The 22,873-nt window shown below is 41.4% G+C and overlaps 1 protein-coding gene across 1 annotated transcript in view; it reads left to right on the top strand.

Annotated features, from left to right (window-relative positions):
• The window catches only part of insrb (insulin receptor b), a 76,367-nt gene that overhangs the window by 6,761 nt on the left and 46,733 nt on the right, over window positions 1-22,873 (top strand). Inside the window, exon 2 of the mRNA XM_020081198.2 lies at window positions 17,047-17,595. Coding sequence (XP_019936757.1) covers window positions 17,047-17,595 — 549 coding nt within the window. The remainder of the gene's footprint in view (window positions 1-17,046; window positions 17,596-22,873) is intronic.

Raw genomic sequence — 22,873 nt, 5'->3', positions numbered from 1 at the left:
CCAGTTCTAGAGAAAGAACTGTGGCTGTTTATGTAAAACTCTGCTCACTGCACAGAAATGTGGTCAAGTTGGGAGGGGAAGGATGAAGTGTGGGGATCACACACACGCACACACACTGGGAGCGCCGTTACGCCATGCTGCAACAATCTGATTCGATAGTCCTTGTTGCTGTTTGGATCTGCTCTATTTTAACCGTTGGTGACTTCACAGGAAAATCCAACTTGAGCTGGCTCTGTTATGCAGGGATCACCACAGGGATCTTTAGGGGGCCTTTTCCAGGCAGGACCAGAAACTGACTAAGGCTGCGTCCATGTCCTGATTTGAATACATACAACTTTTTGATCTCTTTATTTTGTCCTTCTGTCTCAAACAATTATAAATATGCTTTTGCCCAAGAGGCTGTCTAAAATTCATATGGATGAAATTGCTGTTTTGGTTAGATTTTTTGAGAGGGCAATTAGTTGAAAGTACCATCATTTAATTTTGACTGTTATCTATGTCTCCAAAAAACTCCCCACAGAGTTTGTTTTTTACCCTCACTTTCAAACAATCGTTCATATGCAGTGAAAATCTGTTTTCCATAAATGACGTAAAACTTTAGGCACGAGTGTCTATCATCTGTCCAGTACAAGACAAGTATTTTTGTATTGTTTTGACCTGTCAGTGCACAGCAGACCTTTTATGTAAGCCACTGTGTAAACAGAAAACCTTTAACATTTTTAATAGTTTTTCCAGATTTATGTAGATTTGTGCATGTTCAAAGAAGGAGGCTGAATTTATATATGTAAATATGCATCAGTATATCTGTACTGCAGTTGTTAAAACCATCTTTAACTTGAAAGTTACACTTTCAGCAGTCAATTCAGTTTTATTGCAATGAAGGCTTTGTTTTGTCTGAGATTTATATTTTATAATCCTCTTGTAGCTGCACACTTTAAGCATTGATCGTGACTAACCCTAAGGTGTGGAGCCCCACAAGGTGTATTCTAATTTGTCTGGTTTATTCTCCATCTTATTATTGTTATTTTTCAACTTGTCTAAAAATGTTCAGCGTGTATCCATTGGACCTTTAGAAATATGTCTTTGAGTCGATTCCCATATCTCAGGAAGGCCATGAGGGACTTTCTTTAAATGTGCCACAAACATTCACTTTGACTGAGGAATGAGCTGATTAGATTTTGGTGGTCAAGTGTTGCTGTGACCTCACGTCTGGCTCCTTCTTGTGAACGTCGTATATCAGGAACGTCTGGAAGGAATTAAATTACATCTGGCTCAAACATCCTTGTGAATTCAAGGATGAAGTTCATTTCATTTGTAATTTGTTTGTGAAAGGTCAAGGTCACTGTAACTTAACAAAACATTAATCGGTCATAAATCAAGAAATAATACCCTAATTATGATGAAATAGGGTTTGAACTGACATTAAATGTAACTAGATTGGTTGAGGGAAGCGAGGCTGTACACAGAAACAGTAAAAGCTGTATATGCACCACAGCAACTTTGCCTGCCTCTGTCCGCACTCAGTGTGTTCGCTCTCCTGCCTTATACTGGACCTCTCTCCCCTCCCATCCTCCCATCCTCCCATATCCTTCTTTCATTCTCCCTCCCTCCCCTTCGGTTGCTTTAACGTTCAGGGGTAAGAGGGTTCACTCTCATCCACTGATTTGTTTTTCTTTCACACTGCAAATGCGCACAGCCTGCAGACCACACGCACACACACACACACCTGCTAATCCTGTTCTGTATATGGTGTGAAAGCCTCCTCTTAAAGGTGTGAACACCATCCATTTGACACCTCTCCCTCTCCCCCTCTTTGCTTTGTTTCTCCTCTCTTATTAGACCTGCTCACTAAAGCTGGGCCTCAGTAATACTTAACATTAACATTTACTCTTTTATCCAAAGCAACTTAGTCCTGATGAACTAGCCTGAGATGGGTTGCTATGGTGACAACACTATCGGTTCTGGCAGTAGGCTCCAGTAGCACCCCCCCTCCCAACTCCCATGTCTAAATGTACTTTAAGCCTCACTGCATTTAACTGCATTTTAATGTGTGATGACAGAAAGTAAGATAATCCTATTTGGCACAATTGTCTTAATATACACTATAATAATATATTATTGAATTTATGGATTGGTTTACGTAAATACGTTGAATTGCGAAACGTGCATTGACCCATTGTAATGAAGATGGCTGCGCACAGTCAAAGCATGGACTCACCTGAAGAGCAAGCTGAAAAAAAAAATCGCCCATGATCATAGCACATATGTCACCAATAGGCGAACTGCGGTCCAGAACGGACCCAGAAGCCATTCTATACGGACTCAGACCCGTGATTAGATTGTGACAGAACGTTTCTGTTTTAACCTGTGCAGCCTTTTCCCTCTTTATGGAAGTAACTCCTGGCAGCACACTGTAGAGTTTACGTCACTGAACAAGAGAAGGAGGGAACAAAGAGAAAGTTCAAGATGTTTAATTGTTATTTGTTGAGATTGTTTATATGTGAAATGTAGTTATATATTAAGAAAAAGATTAATCTAAAAATGTATCTGTAGATTAATCAATTAAAAAAATAATCAATAGGTGCAGCCCTAATTGCAAAGCTGTTGTGATATAGTCATGGCTGTTTTTTCCTCTTCTGACCCCCACTGTAAGCAAAACATAATCCATCCTAGAGTCCTGCACGGGTCCACTTTTGCAAAAACGCACCTGCAAAGCTCCCGACCTGAACAGTTAACCTGCAATTACCTCCAAGTTGAATCCCGACCTATCCGGACCCCTAAACGTATGATCCGTGACCCAACATGTCAATTCAACACCTTTGCCGCCTTCACACTCACCTGAAATGGGTTATGACCTCCTTATCCTCCCGTTTTAGTGGTTGAGTGTTGTTCTTGGTAAAGTGTCGCTCAATCGTTGCACCTGAGCTCCTGCAGATGTGAGCCCAGCTCGCGGAAATCAAAAGCTAATATATTCTACCAGTTTTTATGAGCAGCAAAGCTTCTGAAAACATATTCACCACTGGTTATTTTTGTCTTTAAGTGATCCATTTTAATGTACTAGCTAGTTTCATGTTGGCAGGGACAGGAGTCAAAGGTGGTGCGATAAGCTTTTACAATAATGCAAATCCTTGCACTTGACTAGGCTTTATATAAGCTGATTTAGACGTTAAAAATAATGCACAATCAATTTATTGCTGACTTTTTTCCACAAAAAGAAATAACATGCTGTAGTTCTAACCCGCTGCCCACATACCCGACTTGGTGCAGGGCTCTAATCCTGATTGTTTTCTAGTGTCATAAAAAAAAAAAAAAAATCAGTAATCATGTTAGAGCCACTCGTCAATCAGCATGTGTCTGTACTGTGTGGGAGTAACCTACTGTATCTCAATAAGTGGGTCATAATAGTGATCTTTGTCCCAGACTCACCACAGCACCACGTTTATATTTTTTATTGATCCCTGGCTTACTTTTGATAAACAGTGTCACTCATCTCAGTTTTTATGATTGGTCTTTTCTGATGAGGGACACCAAGAGAATAAAACGGGCAAAACTGTATACAACCTCCTCCGCTTCCTCTGCATGTAACACAAACACTCTTCACTTCGACTTCACCAATATTACAACAGATGGAGAGACTGATGGAAACCAACCGCTTTACAGAGAAAGGTTTTCACAAAGCTCCTTTCTTTGCTTTTTTTCTTCTTGTGCCTGCTGTACCCCTCTGCACCATTTCACCACTAGTCATGAAACCAGATGGGTGAGAATCTGGCCATGCCTCACAAAACCACTGTCCAGGCAGTAAATGTGATCTTTTAATTACAGAATACATGCTCGTATGATTTTTATTAGTAGGTTTTATTAACTGTTAACTGTTTTTTTATTAACTGGTTTGTTTTTGTGTGTCTGAAGTAAAGAGAATTTTATCTATTGACCAGCATCGTTTATTAAATCCTTGGCAGTAAATCATGTAATAACAAACCCACTAATACCTAGTCTTCCACATGCCAGCCCAGGATACATCTGTTAGTCCAGTTTCTCATAAATCTGGAAGACATTCACTGCAAATCAATTGAACCCTCTCATATTTATACCAACCAATATTTGAACCATTTGAGAGAGTGTGGACATAACAAGTCAAAATATAAAATGACACAAAACCCTGCTACTTTAAGAGGTATTTGTTCTTCAAATTTGATCAAAAGCAGATTTTTGACAGATTAAATTAAATCTAAGTTGGTTCTCTAAAACCGCTGCAATGTATTTCCAGTTCTGCAGGTCTGCATATTACAAACTTTTTCCAAACTGCACAGCAGATTGACATTCATGTGAATCATGTTAGTTAAAATAATGTTGTACTCAATGCATCAAGCTGCCCTGGCCTCCATAGAGCGGACACCCTCGATGTAAATATAAAGTATTTAGATATAAAGGGCCTGTTCTAGGGTAAAGAAAACAACAATTCATACAATTTAGATGACACATTAGTGAAAACATCACAAGGATTATTTTATATTCAATTTCTGCCCATACATCCCTTTCACCTAAATCTTAAACACTGAACCTTTCACTAAAACCAGAGTTATAGGCACCAATGTGGTTTTTAAATCACAAATATGAATCACTGCAAGTCGAGTTTGTTGTTGAATGAAATCGGTGGTTTGACATTTATCCTTCCTATGTGTGTATATATTCTGGGACTAAAATCAATATTAGAGACAGAAAGCATCAGTTATGGCAAAAGATTAAGCTCTGAGACATTCAGCTGAGACCCAGTGTTTTTTGGATCACTGGATAGTTGTCGATGTGTGTGCTGTGCCATCATGTCTCCTTTGCTGCTGTAACAATGTTTAAGTGGTCATGAGGTGGCACATATAAGGACAAGAATTGAGTGAAGGGATCATCTTAAATGTTTAGAGCTGATACTGGAGCTTCCATCTGAGACATAACGTGTGAGGGACTGATGCCAGGACAGAGACAAAGAGCTTTCACCTAGTTTATGAGCTCGCATCAAGCATTCCTAATTCACTTACAGTTAGAGGGGGCCCATATTGAATCATGCCTTGCTGTTAAATGACAGCTTAATGAATGGAAGTCATTTTACAATACTGCCGTGGCCACAGACCCTACACTCAAGGGACCAGTCTGTCAGTGGCCGGTCAGCTGATATGTTAGCCAACGGGCCCGTTTCAAAGTTAACATGACGTCAGTGTATGAGGCCACGTGCCATACCTAGCATGCTCGTGGATATCCTGTTCGGAAAAACCAACAGAGGGGAGGGCAGCTATTGAAAGTCTTTGGAAATGTATGAAGGGTTTTTTGTGGAAAAACAAACAGCAGGGAAGGGGGTAGTTACGCATGTGTGTTTATTGATAACACAGTCCAAATAATCTCCAACTTTATGTGTAATGATATCAAGTAACAAAGAAGTGGCATCAAAAGCAGAGAGAAGAAAGTCATAAACAGTTTGTGTTTTGGTAAATGGAAGGAGGCGCTGGAGATGTGGGTACAGGTCTGAGCCATGGAAATGGTAGAAGGAGGGAGAGATATGGAAAGAAGGAAGCAAAGTGTGTGTGTGTGTGTGTGTGTGTGTGTGTGTGTGTGTGTGTGTGTGTGTGTGTGTGTGTGTGTGTGTGTGTGTGTGTGTGTGTGTGTGTGTGTGTTTTCCTGCAGCTGCCAGTGAGAGCTGGTGGTCTAACAGTGCAGACAAACGGTCCATTAAACTGACCTGGCCCCTTCACTCTCCATCCCTCCTGCCTCCCCTCTGCTTCTCCCTCTTTTCCGTCTTGGTTTGTCGACTCTCACGATGTCAAATCTCTCAGTTTGCTCTCCTCTGCCACTTTGCTCTCTCCATCTTTCAAATGCTGCCCTGTGTTTTTTCTGTCTTCTTTCTTGTACCCAATCTTCCCTGCTTGCTCACTTGTCTTATACACACACACACACACACCCACGGTTGTCTCATTTTAAGGCTGTTAGAATCAAATTATTTGCTCCTCCTCTTAGTGTTTTTCTTCATTTCCATCACATTTTGGCTGTAGCTCAGAGTTGGCAGCCTTGTCGCAATCCAGTCAAATCAAAATGATCTGTCATGCTTGGGATGAGCTCACTTGTTTATTCACCACACAGGAAACACCTCTACTATACCCCTAAACTATATCTGCAGGTTAATGTCAAAGTACTGTAAGTGTTCATGTTTTGATATACAGCCTAGGCAGAGTCCCTTCACAGTTCTCCTATTCTGCTATCCTTATTTGAATCGTTATTGTCTTACCTCATTCAGTCCTAATGCTGGAGCTTTACTGCCAGTCTTCCAATGTAGAGGCCTAAGCAGATAGACAAGGAGATTTTGAGGAAGAAAATATGCCATACGGGCTGGAAGAAGTCGACTTGGCAGAGCCACCAGGCAGGCGTAGCTCATCCAGCCTCGTGTGTAGCTCTGGTTTGTGGGTCGGAGCGTTGGTGGGGCCAGGCCCTGCAGCTGCTGCCGTGTGGCTGCAAGTCAAGCAGGGCTACTGAGCCCCGGCTGCTTCCCTCTTAGGCTGAGGCTCACCACACCAAGACACTGCACTGCGCTGCACTCACTGACGTGGGAAGATGAAAAGGAACATCAGATGTTTTTTGTATTACTCACTCTGTGTGAGTGTGGCGTTTTGTGTGTTTTCTGTCTCGCACTATGTCTTCAGCACAGTCCAGCCTGCAGTTGATTACCTGCGCCCGTTTCATAGTCCTCTGTCTGTTCCAAAATGTCAGGAATGTTGCTCCCCCCAACATGCTCTTTATTTGTTTGGAGCACCACCTGGTTTAGCTGTTTTTAAGGTGTGTCCAGAATTTTTCATATTTCTTTTCTTTGGTTTGTCTGTTAGCAGCTGTCCCATTATTTTCTACACAGGGTGCATTGGTTGGGATTGGTCATGTAGGTGGAAAACAAGAATGAATAGTCAGAAAAGTAAGTTTGAGTGGGTATTTGTTTGAAATAACATGTTGCTTCATCAAAGTAAGAGTAGAGTTCATTTGAGTCATAGTAAACTTGTCTGGTTTGTGCTTTGTATTGTAAAGGCAGTTTGAATGAATGAAAAGTCAGGAAAATCCTCTAATGCAAAGACTATTACCATTTATGTGCTTTACTTTCTATATGGACTGAATTCTTATTTGCTTGCGTACGCCATCATCACTGCTGTGAATGTAAGTGAGCTGAATAAAACAAACCGGCACGCTTACACAAAAACTATTCAACTTTAATTAATGTTTCAGTAAATTTGCATATAAAGCGGAGAAGGAAGATCTGATCACTGGAGACATATGGAGACATGTTCTAATGCCAGGTGTGAGCAGTTTTTCATACCTTAAAATAAAGTAAACAGACCTAGTCCGCAGTCCTCAGCATTGCAGACAGCTTGTCTTCTGTTTTTTATTCAGGAATAGCAACATGTCCCCATGATGTGGGGTTAGTGTTGTTTTCTGTCTGTCAGACCAGTGTTGGAGAACTAAGATGGTCCCAGAATGCAGAGATTGTTAGAGGGGCCAGCGTCAGAAACGATATATCTACTTTAAAACTAAGAGTATGAATTGGTCAGGATTCTTACCGTCGTTTAAAGGTTAAATGATTAATTGTCATGTTAATCTCCAGACATGAACCATATTAGTGTCACACTACACGTTGTGAGTATTTGTGTTAGGGTTGGTAGAGTCATGGACATGAAGGGTCAGTTTCCATCATGTACCCTGTTACACTTGTCAAACATGGTGGTCCACACTCTTTCTGCTGTTAATTCTTTTCCTACATGTTGCTTCTACACCTCTTTTCCTCCTCTGCGAGCCGTGAGTCCCAAGGTCGAACCAGGCTCGACTTGGAACTAGAAAATAGTGAGTCACTGTTTTTAAAAACAAATGACAGTGACCCTGGCACCACTCCTCCTCCTTTTCTTTTTCTTTTTCTCTTCCTCATTCTTTCTCTCTATTTACGTTTCCGTCTCTTTGTCTCCCTCTGTCTGTTTCTATCTATCTTTCTTCCCTTCCCATCCCGTCCCTCCTCCTCCCCTACTCTCTCCCCTTTGCCAGTGCTGGAAGGTAGAGAGAAGAAGGGGAGCCAAAGTCACCAGTGTGATCTGATTTAGGCCTCTCTCTTCTCTTGGCCAGCCATCTGACAGCACAGGGCCTGCATGTTGCTCTTCTCTACCTGCCTCAATCTGCCACAGTCTGGCCCTCTGCCACAGCTGCAATGAGACCCAGCGTTGTTTATAAATAGGTTAGACCAGCTCCCCTTGCCGTGCTCCTCAATGGGAGGCAGAGGCAATGGAGGAACAGGTGCTCCAACCCACACACTGCCTCTATCTCTGCGCTGTCTGCCTCTGCAAGTCCCCCCCCCACCTTATCTGATGTCCTCAAATGTGGAAGTACAGGTCAGTCACAGAACACATATTAGCTTGCTTGTCATATCACTTGATCATTGTTCCCTCTCTTTGTTAACAGAATATTTTTAAATGATTCGATATTTTATGACACACACACAGTTTCCAGTCAGAATGCCCCCCCCCCTCCCTGGCTCACATAGTGTTATTTTGGTCCTCAGCTCTCTTTGTTTTGGAGGTACAAGTTGGTACATGTTAATCAAAATGCCTCTCATGCATTTTCTCAGCATATTTTTTTTTTGCTGTAGAAGCCACAGGTTGGCAGTGGGAGCAAAGGGAGCTGGCTTTACTTCTCAGGACTTTCCACCGCTATATTAACAAACAAATGCATTTTCCACTGGCAGTCCACTTGGCACCATGGTCGCATATTCTCTCTCCTGGGGTTTGTTCAGCAACTGAGCTGTTGACTAGGCCTGGGCCGATAATCAATAAATCAATTAATCGCACGATAAATTAAAATGAACTCGATAATTTTTCCGGCCTCGATATATCACCATGTGCATGCGTGTTTGTTTTACTCGTCTCTCGCCTCCAAGCACGCTGGTTGACAAGAGGGTTCACTCTGTACTCGGTCTCAGCACCTGGGGGCGTTGGTTGCGGAATGAACGGAGTGAAACCTCTTGTCAGTCATCCAGTCTCTTTGTCTCTGTGGGGGGAGGCGGGGCTGCTAGCATTAGCTACACATGCTACACACACACAGAGTGCAGCAAGTGAGCGTCGTGCAGAGCAACGCGAGGTAAAAAAATGATTGCCAAGCCAAATGCCACAGCCCCGGTGTGGGAATATTTCGGCTTCAAACCGAATGAGCAAGGTGAGCCCATCAACACGGACGAGCCAGTTCAAAAGTGGTGGCAACAAAAAAAGGCAACACAACAAACTTGCATGCCCACCTGAAGCATAACCACCCGACCCAGTGTTCCCAGCTGGGGAAACAAAGTGCAGCTCGAGATGCAGAGCCTTCGTCCTGACAGTCAACACTCACTGAGGCGTTTGGTCGACAAAATAAATATAAACGGAACAGCGCAAAATGGTGTTCGCTCATTGAAAGTGAAGTTTGCTACATCGCAAAAGGTAAAAAACACTGAGAAATAAAAGTTTATTGTCTTTGAAAGGGTGTGCATTATTATGATATATTATCATGTTGACAATAATATCGTTTATCTGCAATAATTTGTGTGACAACATATCGTCCAACAAAATTTGTTATCGTCCCAGGCCTACTGTTGACAAATCTATAATCAGCAGATTACCTCATCAGGGGCAACGTTCGCCTAAGCTGAGAGTCTCTCTTGCCTCTCTCTCCCCCTCCTCACTATCTTACGCTCTTCTCTCCCCTCTTAACCACCCATCTCCCCTCTCCTCCCCATTTTTCTCTGCTCACCCCACCGGTCGAGGCAGATGACTGCCCACATTGAGCCTGGTTCTGCTAGAGGTTTCTCCCTGTTAATGAGGGAGTTTTTCCTCTTTACAGTGCTGCTGGGTTTCTTTATATTAAATAAGATTTTAAGGCCTTGACCTTCTATGTAAAGTGCCTTGAGATAATGTATATGATGATTTGGCTCTATACAAATTAAATTGAATTGAATTGAGAGAGAGGGGAAACTTCTCACAGTCCAAAGTTAGCTGCCACCTGATTTCATGCTAGAGGGGTCTGGTTTCACGCTAAGCTAACGTGCGGCTGCCCTCTGCTACAGTGAAAGGCATAGGCAGGATGGCCTGTGGGCCACAGAGGGCTCTGCTCTCACCTTCTAAAACTGCCACCGTGATCTACTTTCTCACTGCCAGCCAGCACCGGGCTAGTCAGCCAGCTACTGTTAGCTGATGCATATTAAATTCTCCCCAGGGAGCACAACTCTAAAAATAAGAGAAGAATCTTTCTGAAATTGTAGCTTCACTATAACGGAGGCTGCAGCTGTGGGTGCTCGCTGAATATTGGCGATGGCAGCTTCCATTGGAGATCGGCATTACGTTGGTATGACCTCAGTTGCACTGGCCATATTCATTCCGGAGTTTAAATTATGGTGATCATAGTCAGCCTGTTAACTCTGCTTCATATTTGATGCAGAGAGGCAGTTAAGATGTTTGACTGACAGCTAATGGCAGGAAGTTGGGAAAAAGTCTGAATTTAACACATTTAACCGTTCTAATCCTGCAGGCTGATATTTCTGGGGTGTAAGCAATATCTACTACAAAAAAAAGTAAGATTGTTACACCAGATGTTTTCTTCTTCATATCACATTGTTGCACACAACATAAACCAGTCTGCCACTCCACACAGCCTCAATTTGCTGTGTAGTTAAATCTAAATTAGAATATTTTATTCTCAGTTGCCACCATATAGTGTCTACACACTGGATTGTGCTCACAGCCTGAAGACTTGTGGGACTCACACAAGACTTTATACTAGAGTTTCACTTTTATAATGAAAATATTTTCAGTTGCTAAGTACATGGAATTTTGATTGCTCAGTTTCATATTACATACTTGAATGTTATAGAAAGCAGATGGACAGTGTGGAGTTTACATATAATGCATCATTGTATAGTGTATACATACTGTATTAAATGCTGAGTATTTAATAGGGTTTTCACATGTGCAGCCTTACACTTACTGTTCACTGCATTTTGCTGATATTTAGTTGAGTGCGAGGAACTGGACTGGACTATAGTTTAATAAAAGGATTGAACAATATATTGTTTTAATATCAGTATACAATGTGTACAGAGAATCCAGTGTAATCCAGCAAATGTGAATCACTGTTTTAAAAGCCAAATACCAAAAGGAAAATCCTCCTCCTCTTTCCAATCCAAACAGTCAGTTCTTTCTAATAAATAACGTAATTTTCCCATTTCATTACATTTTGTTTATTGATTTGTTATACATGATCTGCCTGCGCAGCAAAAGTGCAACCAGAGACATTCTCTAGGAGGATTTTACTGACCTCTGGTTTGGGATTGTCTGTACATTAGTCTCTTTGCTGTACGTACATCCATCAGTTTCACTCACTCAAATACACCTTTAGACAGAATGACTGAATTTGATGGTCAAAGGTCAAGGTTACAATATACGATTTTGGCCATAAATTAAGCATTTATCCACTTATTATGACAACACACTTAATCCCTTTTATTGAATTGCTCCAAAGTCTTCCCTCCATATGTTGAATGGACAAAGATGTTAACTGAAACTTGTGTTTGGCAGGGGCCTACAACGTAGGCATACAATGTAGGCATACGTAAGGTGGTATTATAGTATAAACAGTATATTACTGTCTCAACCTGTCCTTAAGTGATGCTTTTTTGTCTTTGTGTGACAACAGTGAAACAAACATGAAATTGTGCTTGCATGAACATTAGAAGCCTTCACAGTTTGAGCATTTTTTTGCCTCCTGTCCATTTGTTTTTTGGTTGGTTTGTTTGTAGGTAAATTGACACAAAAACAATTGAACCACGTAAGTTGGAGGGAAGGATACAATGAGGGTCCAAGAAGAACCCAATAATTATGGTGCAGATCTGGATCGAAGGGCAGATCCAGGATTATTTTTTGAATTCCTTTAACTTTGCGATGTAGTGTGTTTTTCAACATGGTTTTCAAGGAATAATTCATGGTTTGTGTGAAATTTGGTGTAGCTTGATTGAATTTAAGGGGATGTTGGACCTTGGAGGAGGTATGCGCTCTGAGTGCCATTCTAGTTTAGTTAATGTTTCAGCTTTTTGTAACATCTCAGATAGTCACAAATGTCTAGACAACATCTTTTTGATGCTTTTCTAAAATAACAATAGTCCTGACATCTCTGAGGATACATTTCCATGTGTATTTCTAACTTAACATTTAAGTGTTAATTTGTTGTTCTTATTTGAAGGCTTGAACTTATGCACCTCACTCCATCTCCGTGCTTTCTTTCTGTCAGACGTCCCCCCCCCCCCCCCCCCCCCCCCTTATACCTCCCTCTTTCTCCAACTCCTCTCCTCATTCCTGTTGCCAAATTAAGTGTCAAACAGACAGGGAAGGCGGGTGGGATGGCCCACATTTCTCCTATAGAGGTCCACACAGTATGGCACAGTACGTTCCAGTCTGTGCTCTGTTATTCCATTCTCTCTCTGCCCTGCTCAGACACAAACCCCACCCCCCACCCTGGGCTCATTAGTGGCTGATTGGGTTGTTATTGTAATTAAGAGCTCCTGTACGGCCAGTGAGAGCACCGGGCTGTCTGCTTATGGGTGGTCCTCAGTGGGAGGGTGATCTACAGAGGGGTCATGGTCATTGTCCACCAAAAAAAAAACCCACCCACACAATCTCTACTGTTTTTTCCCCCTTTCTGTATCACACATGAAGCTCCAACCTGGACTTAGTCTGTTTAAGTGTGTTATGTGAATCAAAGCCCCAGAGCCTTTTGTTTGACAGATTCCTTTCTTTAGGCGACACAGAAATGAAAAACTGTGCAGCAGGTGTCTCTCTCTCTGTCTCGATATGCCGCTATTCTGTCTGTCCTTTGGTCGCACGTTCATACATCACACATTCAGTTTTAGGCTCTGTTTGTTTATTGTAGGTGAAAACCACTTATTGTTGTGTTTGTGTCCCTGACCCCTCATCAAGGTGGGGGCATATGTGTGTGGTCCAGGTATTTTGTGAAGACCTAAATGTGTTTACACAGTCACATAACAGGGACTTGTCTTACTCATGAAGACAAATCTGCATAATGTAAACTTAGGGGATTCAAATTATGTTAATGCAATGTCCTCTGAAGCCATGGAGACACGACTGTGTGCGTGTGTCATGTAAAATTGGTCCATAGCGGCCCTCTATTCATGCATGTGATCACCAACCGTCCTGTAGGTCCCTTACGTCACTCTGTATTTCTGCCTGGGCTCAGGTTACACTTTTACCCCTTCCCACCATCTCACTCACCCCTTCTTCTTCTTCCCCCTCTTTTGCCCACAATCCCGCGACTCAGTCTCCCTCTCCTGTGTCCCCCTGCTCCCAAACCTGGGAGGAGAGAGGAGATGGCTCATTATTTTAAAGACACAGTGGCTCTCATAGCCAGCTGCTGCCTGCATGACAACCCTTCCACCCCTCCACTCCTCCTTTACTCTCCCCTCCTTCCCATCTGCCCCCCGATGACCCCCCTCACTCCTTCCTCCTCTCTCTCATTCCTGTCAGTCGAAAACAAGACTCCATTTTGCAGAAGGGAACTCCCAGCAGCACCGTCTTCTGCTTCCCCTCATGGCCCACTAACATTTCTTTGTGTCAATAAAGCTTCTCCAACCGGAGGCGTGACATATGTGCGAGCCTATTTGCCTGCTGTGCAAGTAAAAAAAGACCTAATCCCCACTAACATATTTCCTACCTGAAGTCGGAACAATACATTCATGTGAAATGGTCACTTTTGTGTCCTCTTGGTACGTCTCAAAGAGCATCCTGGTGAGATGCACCTTTGCCCTGTTGGTGCTGCGTGATGCTGTTTGTTATGTTTTCATGTTGCACAGTAGGTATCCGGTTAGTGCTGCAGACTGTGAGTGGGTGGCCTGTAGGCCTGTTTGATGTGTCCGGGAGATAAGGAAACGAGTAGAGAGGTGTAAGGTTGCTGTTATCACTGGAAATATCACCAACTGCTGTATAGTGGATTTGTGTTTTGGTTTCTGTAACTTTCAGTGTCTTATAAAGAGGGTGTGGTTGAGACAAGCTGCTTGTATTGTATGAATGAGCACGTCCAGACCAATGTGGATGAATGCGAATACAATGTTAAAATGTTTAATCTAGTATTTTACATTGCAATCTAAGTTTGACAAACTGGCTTTTCTAAACATGCTGCACATCTTCTTACCTTTATTGATTTTCATGTAACTTATCTGGTCATGTAAGTACAGAACTCCTGAGCAAAACTGAATAACTAAGGGGATGGCTTGACTTTATAACTTTCTATCATTTACACACAGTTGATATCTACTTGTTATCAACACACTTATATTTTATTAATATAGCCCAGTATCATAAAAAACAAATTTTGCTTTCCCATGCTCCATCAATCTTTTGTGAGGTATCCCACTGAGACAAATAGCAAGAATTTGCTAATTAGCTGTTATTGTATGTATAACCAAAGTAACAGAAGTGCCAAAGTAATCATAAGCATGTTTTACACTGGTGCTCACTGCTTTATTGATATTCCAATTTCACTTTTAAACTTAGACATTTTTTTCAATCTGATCCAAACATTTTCTTTTAACCTCTAAGGTAATAACATGAGGTAAACTAGTTGGACCAATATTTTATGACCATTTGGAATCTAGGCTTGACTTTTTTCTGACCCTTGCTGCCAAGATGTGGATGTAGTAAAAAACATGGTTTTATTTGACAGTGTAGTGATTGTCGGCTTTATTGGCTGCTCTTCATTATAAAGGTCACTTGAACTGTTCCATTGATGTGCTGCTGGTCATAGTTTGTACCTGGACTGTTGACATGTTTGTCTTGCTAACCATTAACAGAATGGGAAGTTAATAGGTAGCTTACACATGGGAAATGACCAGGGCCAATAACAACTCAGTGAAACTGCGCAGTCCGCTGCAATGAATGTTGACTTTTTTTCCATTTTACAATGCAGGGTTTAGTGTGATTGATTATTTTTCTAGTGTGTGGAAAGGGGTTGAGGGGAATTGAGGGTAATAAATAGGGGAAATAGAAAAGGTGGTGAGCAGATGGGGTTCACACCATTAAGATGCATGAAAGACACTTACAGATTGTGATTAGCAGACGTGTGTCTGTGTCATCGATTGAAAACAGCAGATGAGATGGGGACCATTAGATTGTCTCAGTGATAGGGAGCTCATTTTACCCTGCGAGTACAGGCTCATGCCCCTTTTCAATGTTTCTTTTGCCAAAAGATCATAACTGTTGACCTCAAAAAGGTCTGTTTTTCTTATTTATTTGATACGAATTTAATCTTCCTGTACATTGTAGGGTTGGTGATGTATCATTCTTCATTGAATTGCTTTTAGCATCAGAGGCATAATCTTCAATATCATTCTTTATGCTGCAGTGTTACTGCAATAAACGTGACTTAAAATAGTAACCTAATGTTACATTCTTGTAGTGGAAATGGCTTTCTAATGTTCCATTAGAAAATTGCATTTAAATACAGTGTTCTTGCACATTTTTGGTTATTGTTGTTGATCATTAACCATCTGTTTTGCACCCTAATGACTGCCAGTCTGGTTGATACGGTACATGAGTGGTTAAGTCATGTGAACAAATGAGTATTTTATGTCTGTGTGTTTAATGACTGTGTTCACTGACTGTAAATGGTTGTTTACAAAGAGTTTGTATGCGCATCTATGCAAATGATTCTTTCATTTTATCACCATGTACAAACATCATCTGTCGCACCACTCTGTCAGGCAGTAAATCATCTCCTCTTTAAAGGAGTAAGTCTGTTCACAGAAGACGTCACTTGCTTTGACTATTGATCCGATCGAGACATCCCACTGTTAAGATATCTTAGAAACTGTATTTTGTGAAGCACTTTGTTACCTTGTTTAGATAAGTGCTGTACAAATACAGTTATTATTATTGTTATTATTATTTTTTTAAAATTAATATTATATTACTCTGTAAGAGTAGTGTAATTTGTTTTGTGTTATATTTAACAGGGGAAATGCTGTTTTCATTAAGTCATCTTCCTTGCCTCTTTGAAATGTTCCTTTAACTACTTTAGAAAACATTAGAAATGCACATCTCATTACTTGTAGTGAGCCACAGCAGAATGCTGCTTCCCTCTGTACACCTCCTGATGTTACTGTCCTCCTAATTGAATATTGTATGTGTGCAGCAGTAAAAGAGTATGAATGAGCATGGATAACCATTTGGTTCAAGGCTTTATTTCAGTTTAACCCCTTCACGTCTGCTCCATTCAGATCAGACAGTGCCATACAATGTGTGTATGTGTGTGTTTGTAAGAGAGAGGTGGGGAGGAAAAGGGAGGGGGAGAGCACAGCCAGCCAGTCAGATTGCAGAGGGGACTTGCGTGAGGCGGATTCATGAATGGCTCTGCTCTACTTTATGTAAATCACTAGAGGTTTCATGACTTAAATGAGAAAAGAAGGATCTGTTGATGAAGCTGTCATACTGTTACGAAGAGAACACTTTTTTACCCATGACGCCTGTAACTAGAAAACTAAAGTCAAGCAAATTGTAAGAATTGCGATCTGCCTCCTTGATATAGAAAGCCAGTTTTGTTCTCCTGGTTTATCAGTTATATGTGTCAGTGTAGCTCAATACACATCTCACACCTCAGAATTGTCCCTAAAGTTGAGGAAGACTACTCTAAAGCACCTTAAACAAAAACTTACTTGTGAATGTATGATTATTGCTGGACTGTTTTAGGCTGCATTCGTTTTAGCTAGTTGTAATAAACTGGCAGCTGTGTGAGTGCATACCTGAAGTCACACTGATGTGCCTAGTTTGTATTTATGGGTCAGAATTAATCATGGGTAAAGGGCATGTGAAGTTGGAGAAACGTGTCTCAAAATGTTTTTACATATTAAGTAAACTAAATTGAACTAGTGATTCATTTAAACTAGTTTAACTTATGACTGTCATATTCTTGCTTCTCACATCCCTCTCCATCATCTTCTCTCTGTTCTTACAGTCTGCCCGAGCAAGGACATCCGGAACAATGTGACCACCCTCCAGTCATTGGAGAACTGCACCATCATCGAAGGCCACCTGAAGATTCTGCTCATGTTTAAGACCAAGGCAGAGGACTTTCGTGGCCTCAGCTACCCAAAGCTACGTGTGGTGACCGACTACGTGCTTCTCTTTAGGGTCTATGGCCTTGAGATGCTCAGCGAACTCTTCCCCAACCTGACAGTGATCCGCGGCAACAACCTCTTCTTCAACTACGCTCTTGTCATTTATGAGATGCTGCAGCTGAAAGAGGTGGGCTTTTACAGTCTCATGAACATCACCCGGGGCGCCGTGAGGATTGAGAAGAATCCAGACCTCTGCTACTTGGCCACCTTGGACTGGTCCAAGATCCTAGACTCGGTGGAGGACAACTACATCGTGGCCAATAAGAATGAGAGGGAGTGTGGAGACGTGTGTCCTGGCACGGCCCAAGGCGAGATCATCTGCCCACAGAACACCATCAACGGACACTTCAGGAGACGATGCTGGTCGCAGAACCACTGTCAGAGAAGTAAGTGTGTACCTGTGTTGACTTGTCTTCAACAGCTGAGCGTATTCTGTCTTTTCGATCAATGTCAGGTCTTTTAACCAGCCTCATAATCACCAAATTAAAAAAAGAAGACTGACATTCTTCATATTGACTGGCTGTTGTGTGCATACATGATAGTTTAGCACCTTTCCAGAATCCATCACACAACTCGTTGCAACGTGCTCCATTGGAACACATAATGAGAATATTCTTCCTCCCAAAGAAATCAATTGAGGCAACTGATGTTTTCATTCCAAATGGTTTATGTAATGATTTCTGTGATGCAGAGGGCTGTTCCTAATATCAGCAGCGAAGGGTGGTGGACACGCCACGCCCTCTGATTAACATTCATTGACTGGATCATTGTGGGCAAGTGATCTGTAATTACAGGCTCAGGATCTGCTTGATGTGTAAAACGACTCAACTGCATTGTCAGGTCAGGGAAGTGCACATTTATGAGAAGAAAACGCACTGAAAGAAGAGTGAGAGTTGTCGGGCAGGCATAAAACAGTACAGTAAATATACTTGTTAGAAATTGTGCAGATTTCCTCTTCTTAAAGTGAAGTAGAAGAGCTGTGGGTTTGCTTGGTGCAGCTGCCAGTGTGTTGGCCAGTCAGTCAGTCTTTTTCTCTCCTACCATAAAAGCAGAGAATGGCTGCTATTGTAAGACGCACAGAGAGAATGCTTATTATTTTTTGAGGGCGATTATAGCTTGTGTTGGTTTTTTTTCCTTGTGTCTGTGTCCGACAGAAAGGCTAGCGTTCAAAGCTTAATGACCTTGGCCATGTTTACGCTCGAACATTGACTATTGCAGGCCGCCTTTGTAATGTTGGTCCCTCAATTTTCTGCCAGGTCCGACTGTTGGGAAAGTAATACAGGAAATGGTTCACTTTGTGTCTCCGTGTCAGTCTCTATGCACACATTGCCTCAGAGTTTTGACTTAAAGAATGTGTACAATGCTCAATTTGTTGCAATTGTTTACTGGGTAATGCTTCAATTATTTGAAGCATTACCCAGTATGAAAGATTATACCTTTTTTGTTGTGTTGTCCCGTCACCCTTGCTGTTGGAAATCTAAAAGGAAAAGTTATTTGTGGAAACCTGAAAGATGTACTGCTCTAAAAAGCTTGCATTGACTTGAGAGAAAGATATTACGACACTTATCAAAAGTCTTAACCTAGGAGTAAATTAATACGAATTACAAATGTTTTAGGGAGGTCTCAGATAGCTGCAGAAGAGTCTAGCACCCACCACCCCGAACGAGTGACTATACAAAATATCATTGGTTGTGATGAATTAAACGTTAGCTGGAGCTATATGTATAATTCAGAAGTTATTAGATAGCATGTTAGACCAATCTGTTCTCTGAGTTTCTATGCACTCGCAGTCTGCACTCGTCGATGTAGTAATAAATCTTCTTTAGAGAACCTTTACTGTACATGTACTTCTTTTGAAGTTTGATAGATACGGGCTCTGGACTTGGTCTCAGAGAAGAACAGCCCTGACCATTAGGGAAAAAGAATGTCGACTGATAAAGAGGAGTGTTTACAGTGCGTCAAACACCATGTTTGCATGTGCGCTCATGTCTCCTTAGCCTCGGATAGGCCAGAGCAGCAGGTATGACGCTGTTCTCTGCGTCATGTGACAGCCACCAGTTTAGTCAAGATCTGTGTGTCAAAGCGGGAGCCATTTCTAGAACATGATGCAATGGTTGTGGGGGGGAAGAGTGGGTGTGTGGGCTGCACATAGAGATTATATGCACACACTGTAAATGTGTTTGCAAGTGTGATGTGTGTACTTGTCCCGACTAAAGGTAAAAGCTACAGTTGCAGAATGTTGCTTTAGGCCCACACATACTTAAAGCAGGTTTTTTTCTGAAATCATTACATTTTAAGGTTAGACTAATATACATAAATTAAAGACTGTGACAGCTTCATGATAGTGTTTCCTCAGCATGTTATGGCCTCGCAGGTCAACCTAGTGGAAATAAAAGATAGTGTGTGTTTGTGCAGCGCTACACACTGAACCTGTGCTGGTTGGTGGCGTTAGGAAACTATAGGATCTTTAATTAAGGCTTCTGTAAATAAAAAGTCACAGTTTACAAACTAGAACATACACACGTGTGCGGGTGCAGGGCAAAGTAACATTAGACGGGGCATTAAAGTTTATGTGTGAGTGGAAACTGTGGGGTTGTTTTTGTTGTGTTTTTTTACAGGGTTCCAGTTGCCTTAGGTGATCTCACACGTGCCCCTTACAAGCAGGAAAACAACTGTGTCCATGTGTGTGGGTGTACATGCATGTGTGTGTAAATGTTATGTTTAAATGTGCTGGGTCCTTTAACTTTTTGTCAATCCCAAGAGCCAGAAAGTTACAAAAGTCACGGTGAGCTGCAAAAATAATGAGTGAACATAAATCAGGTAAATAAAATATTCAATTTTTCAATTTTTTGTAATAGCTTCCTGGGGGTTGGGGGTCCCCCCCTAAAGACAGTGGAAATGGAAAGACTGGATGATACAGTGCTGTATCTACAAATGTGATACAGATGTATATTAGACCCTTATGCTGGCTGATGGTTAAATACAAATCATGCACACACTTACAAGGCTGAGGAACTAATTCTTCTTATGAAAAGTAACAGGAGAGAAAAGTGCAGGTATTACAGACACCAGCCAGCACTACGATTGCACAACTCACACACACAAATGCATACACACAAGCAGAAGAGAAGGCTTTTCAGGTTAAAGATCACTCCACCTGCGCCTATGTGTTTATTTGTTTGTGCGATTGTTTTTTAAAGCTATAGCACGCACAGAGCAAAAACTCCCTCTCTCCATTACAGGAACCCGTATCAGACCGTCATAGTCACACAAGTTTAACCTCTGATGTTGGTCGATATAAATGGATCAACGTGCGTCATCCACCATGAATTTGTGACCCTCTTTCTAACTAGAGTTGGATGCAGGTTGATCATCACCCAACTTTAGTCAGGAGTAGGGATATGAATAAGCTTTTTTGACATGGGGATTTTATAAAACATTGAACTTACTGCTCTTACTGAGGATGATTTTTACTTTGGCTGAAGTTGTAAATATAAACTATAGAGTCGTCATGTGTAGGTCTATCGCTGGAGTACATGAATGCACCTGGACATTTTCTACACCATTAATTTTGGGGTTAGGTAAAACACAGTGTATAGAAACTCAGATGGATTTATTTCTCATCAGTTTGGTGGAAGACCGAAACATACCAAGTGAATCAGTTGCGTCCAGCTCTCAATCCCTCTGCCTTGAAGCTTTAAAGAGTTTGCTCGTCGTAGCTTCATATTTAACTGACAAACATGAGAGAGAGTATGTATCTTATCATCTAACTTGGTAAGAAGTGTTGAACTATTCCTTTAACATCTGTGTATGTTCAAATCAAATTGTGTCATGTTGTTTTTCTCGAGTGGTCATGAAAAATCTAGTATACTGGAAACATATTGACCATATCAAACTGTAGACTTAAGTTGTTGTTTCACGGTCGCCTTGGAAATGGAAGTTGTTTTCGCTGTCGTTTCCATAAGTGCTTTATTTTTCATGCTATCAGATGATCGTGCATTGTCAGTGTGGATAAGATGAGGGCCAGATGAGGAGGCCAAGAGGGGAAGAGAAGGGGTTGGGTAAAGCAAAATAAACAGAGCAAAACAAACATGGCGGGGTGTTTTCAAGTGTGGCTCCCAGGTACACACACAGACCTGCACACTTTTGCCAGAGTGGCGAGCGGCCAAGCTAGAGGAGGCTAAAGAGAGGAAGAAAATGACAGTATTAAGGATGGAGGCGCTCAATGGAACGTGCTGTTGGCCTGCACCCACAACCAAACAAAAACACTTCACTGGCCCAACCTCTTAATTGGGGTGTAAAAGTGTCTCCACTCCGGCTGCTTACACACACACACACTTCTCTCTCTTCTTCTCTTTGCTTCAGTTTCTGCATTTGTTTCCTATGAGAGTGAAACAAAAGTTTTCCTGAAGCTGCTGCTCTTAATTAGCCGTTTAGCGCTCTATGACACAGGGAACATCAGAACATAAATGCAGAGCGACAGCCTGACTAAGTGCACCGGTGTGATACTTTTTATAAATGGTGTTCAGCTCCCCCCACCGTGATTTCTTTGTTTCTGAGAGTCCAAGCATCATTATTCATGTTCAGGACTTGTTTATACAAATGCTGTGGCTCATTTACAATTTATTATATTTATTATATTTATAACCATTTATAACGCATTACTAATAATAACCCTATACATTTGTTAGTTTGAGTAGGAATGAGCAGCATTTAATCTTATCCAGCACCTCAATTTTGATTTTTATATCACAACAATACTTCTTTCAATATCCTAATTTAAGAAAAGCTGTTTTTACCTAATAAAGTTTCTAAACGTCCCAAATTTATTCCATTAAACAAAAATAAGTAAAATAAATTTTACTGTCTTTGATTGTTTAAAATCTGAGACGTTTTGCCTCCTCGTTATGTGACGGGTGCAGTAAAAGACTAAAGGGGGATATTGGCGCATTTATCTCACTGTGTCTCAAAATGGTCGCAAAATGGAGCCACATAATAACAATCTGGAGGCCTGGGGCCACTTGAACTTTGACCCAGGTGCTTTTCCAGTAAGAAGGGATTTGAGCCAGAAATGCTATCCTGTGCCGTCTTCTCCCTCACTAGAATTAACCTGGCTGCCTGGAAATGGAAGCTGGTTTTACAGTTAACCAAACAACTTGTAGACAGTGAGAGTAAAACAAAGACTTGAACATGTGCTACATATATAGCATGTGTTTATGTAACATATTGTACTGAAAACATACAGGAATGTGTCTGATTTGTGACTCTGTATGGTTTCAAGTTGAGGTCACACCAGCAAAGTGTTTTACAGCCACAACTATAACTATTGTTGCTACACTATGTAGATTCATGAATGCAAACATCATATTTCAGGGAATGGATTATTTCTCCAAAAGATTAACGTCTCCTCTTCCTGCTGCATTCTAACAAGAAAAATGACAGCGCTTTAACTATTGTATTTAAATTGTGTCCAGTTTCTCAAGTTGCTGAGCTAAGTGAATTGCAGTTAATGTGACCCTGATAGCGAGACACCCTCACTCAGAAACAGAGTTGCATACATTTGTTCTCATCATTCTCACACTTATTACTATAGACACAGGTAAGCTCTCGTTTGATGCTGTCCATTTGTGATAGTTCAAGCTTTTCTCTCCTAGCTTGCCTTAC

Source organism: Paralichthys olivaceus, chromosome 3 (assembly GCF_024713975.1).
Source record: "Paralichthys olivaceus isolate ysfri-2021 chromosome 3, ASM2471397v2, whole genome shotgun sequence".
Taxonomy (NCBI): Eukaryota; Metazoa; Chordata; class Actinopteri; order Pleuronectiformes; family Paralichthyidae; genus Paralichthys; species Paralichthys olivaceus.
The sequence above is the reverse complement of the archived record's forward strand: the minus strand, read 5'-3'. Positions and strand labels throughout refer to the sequence as shown.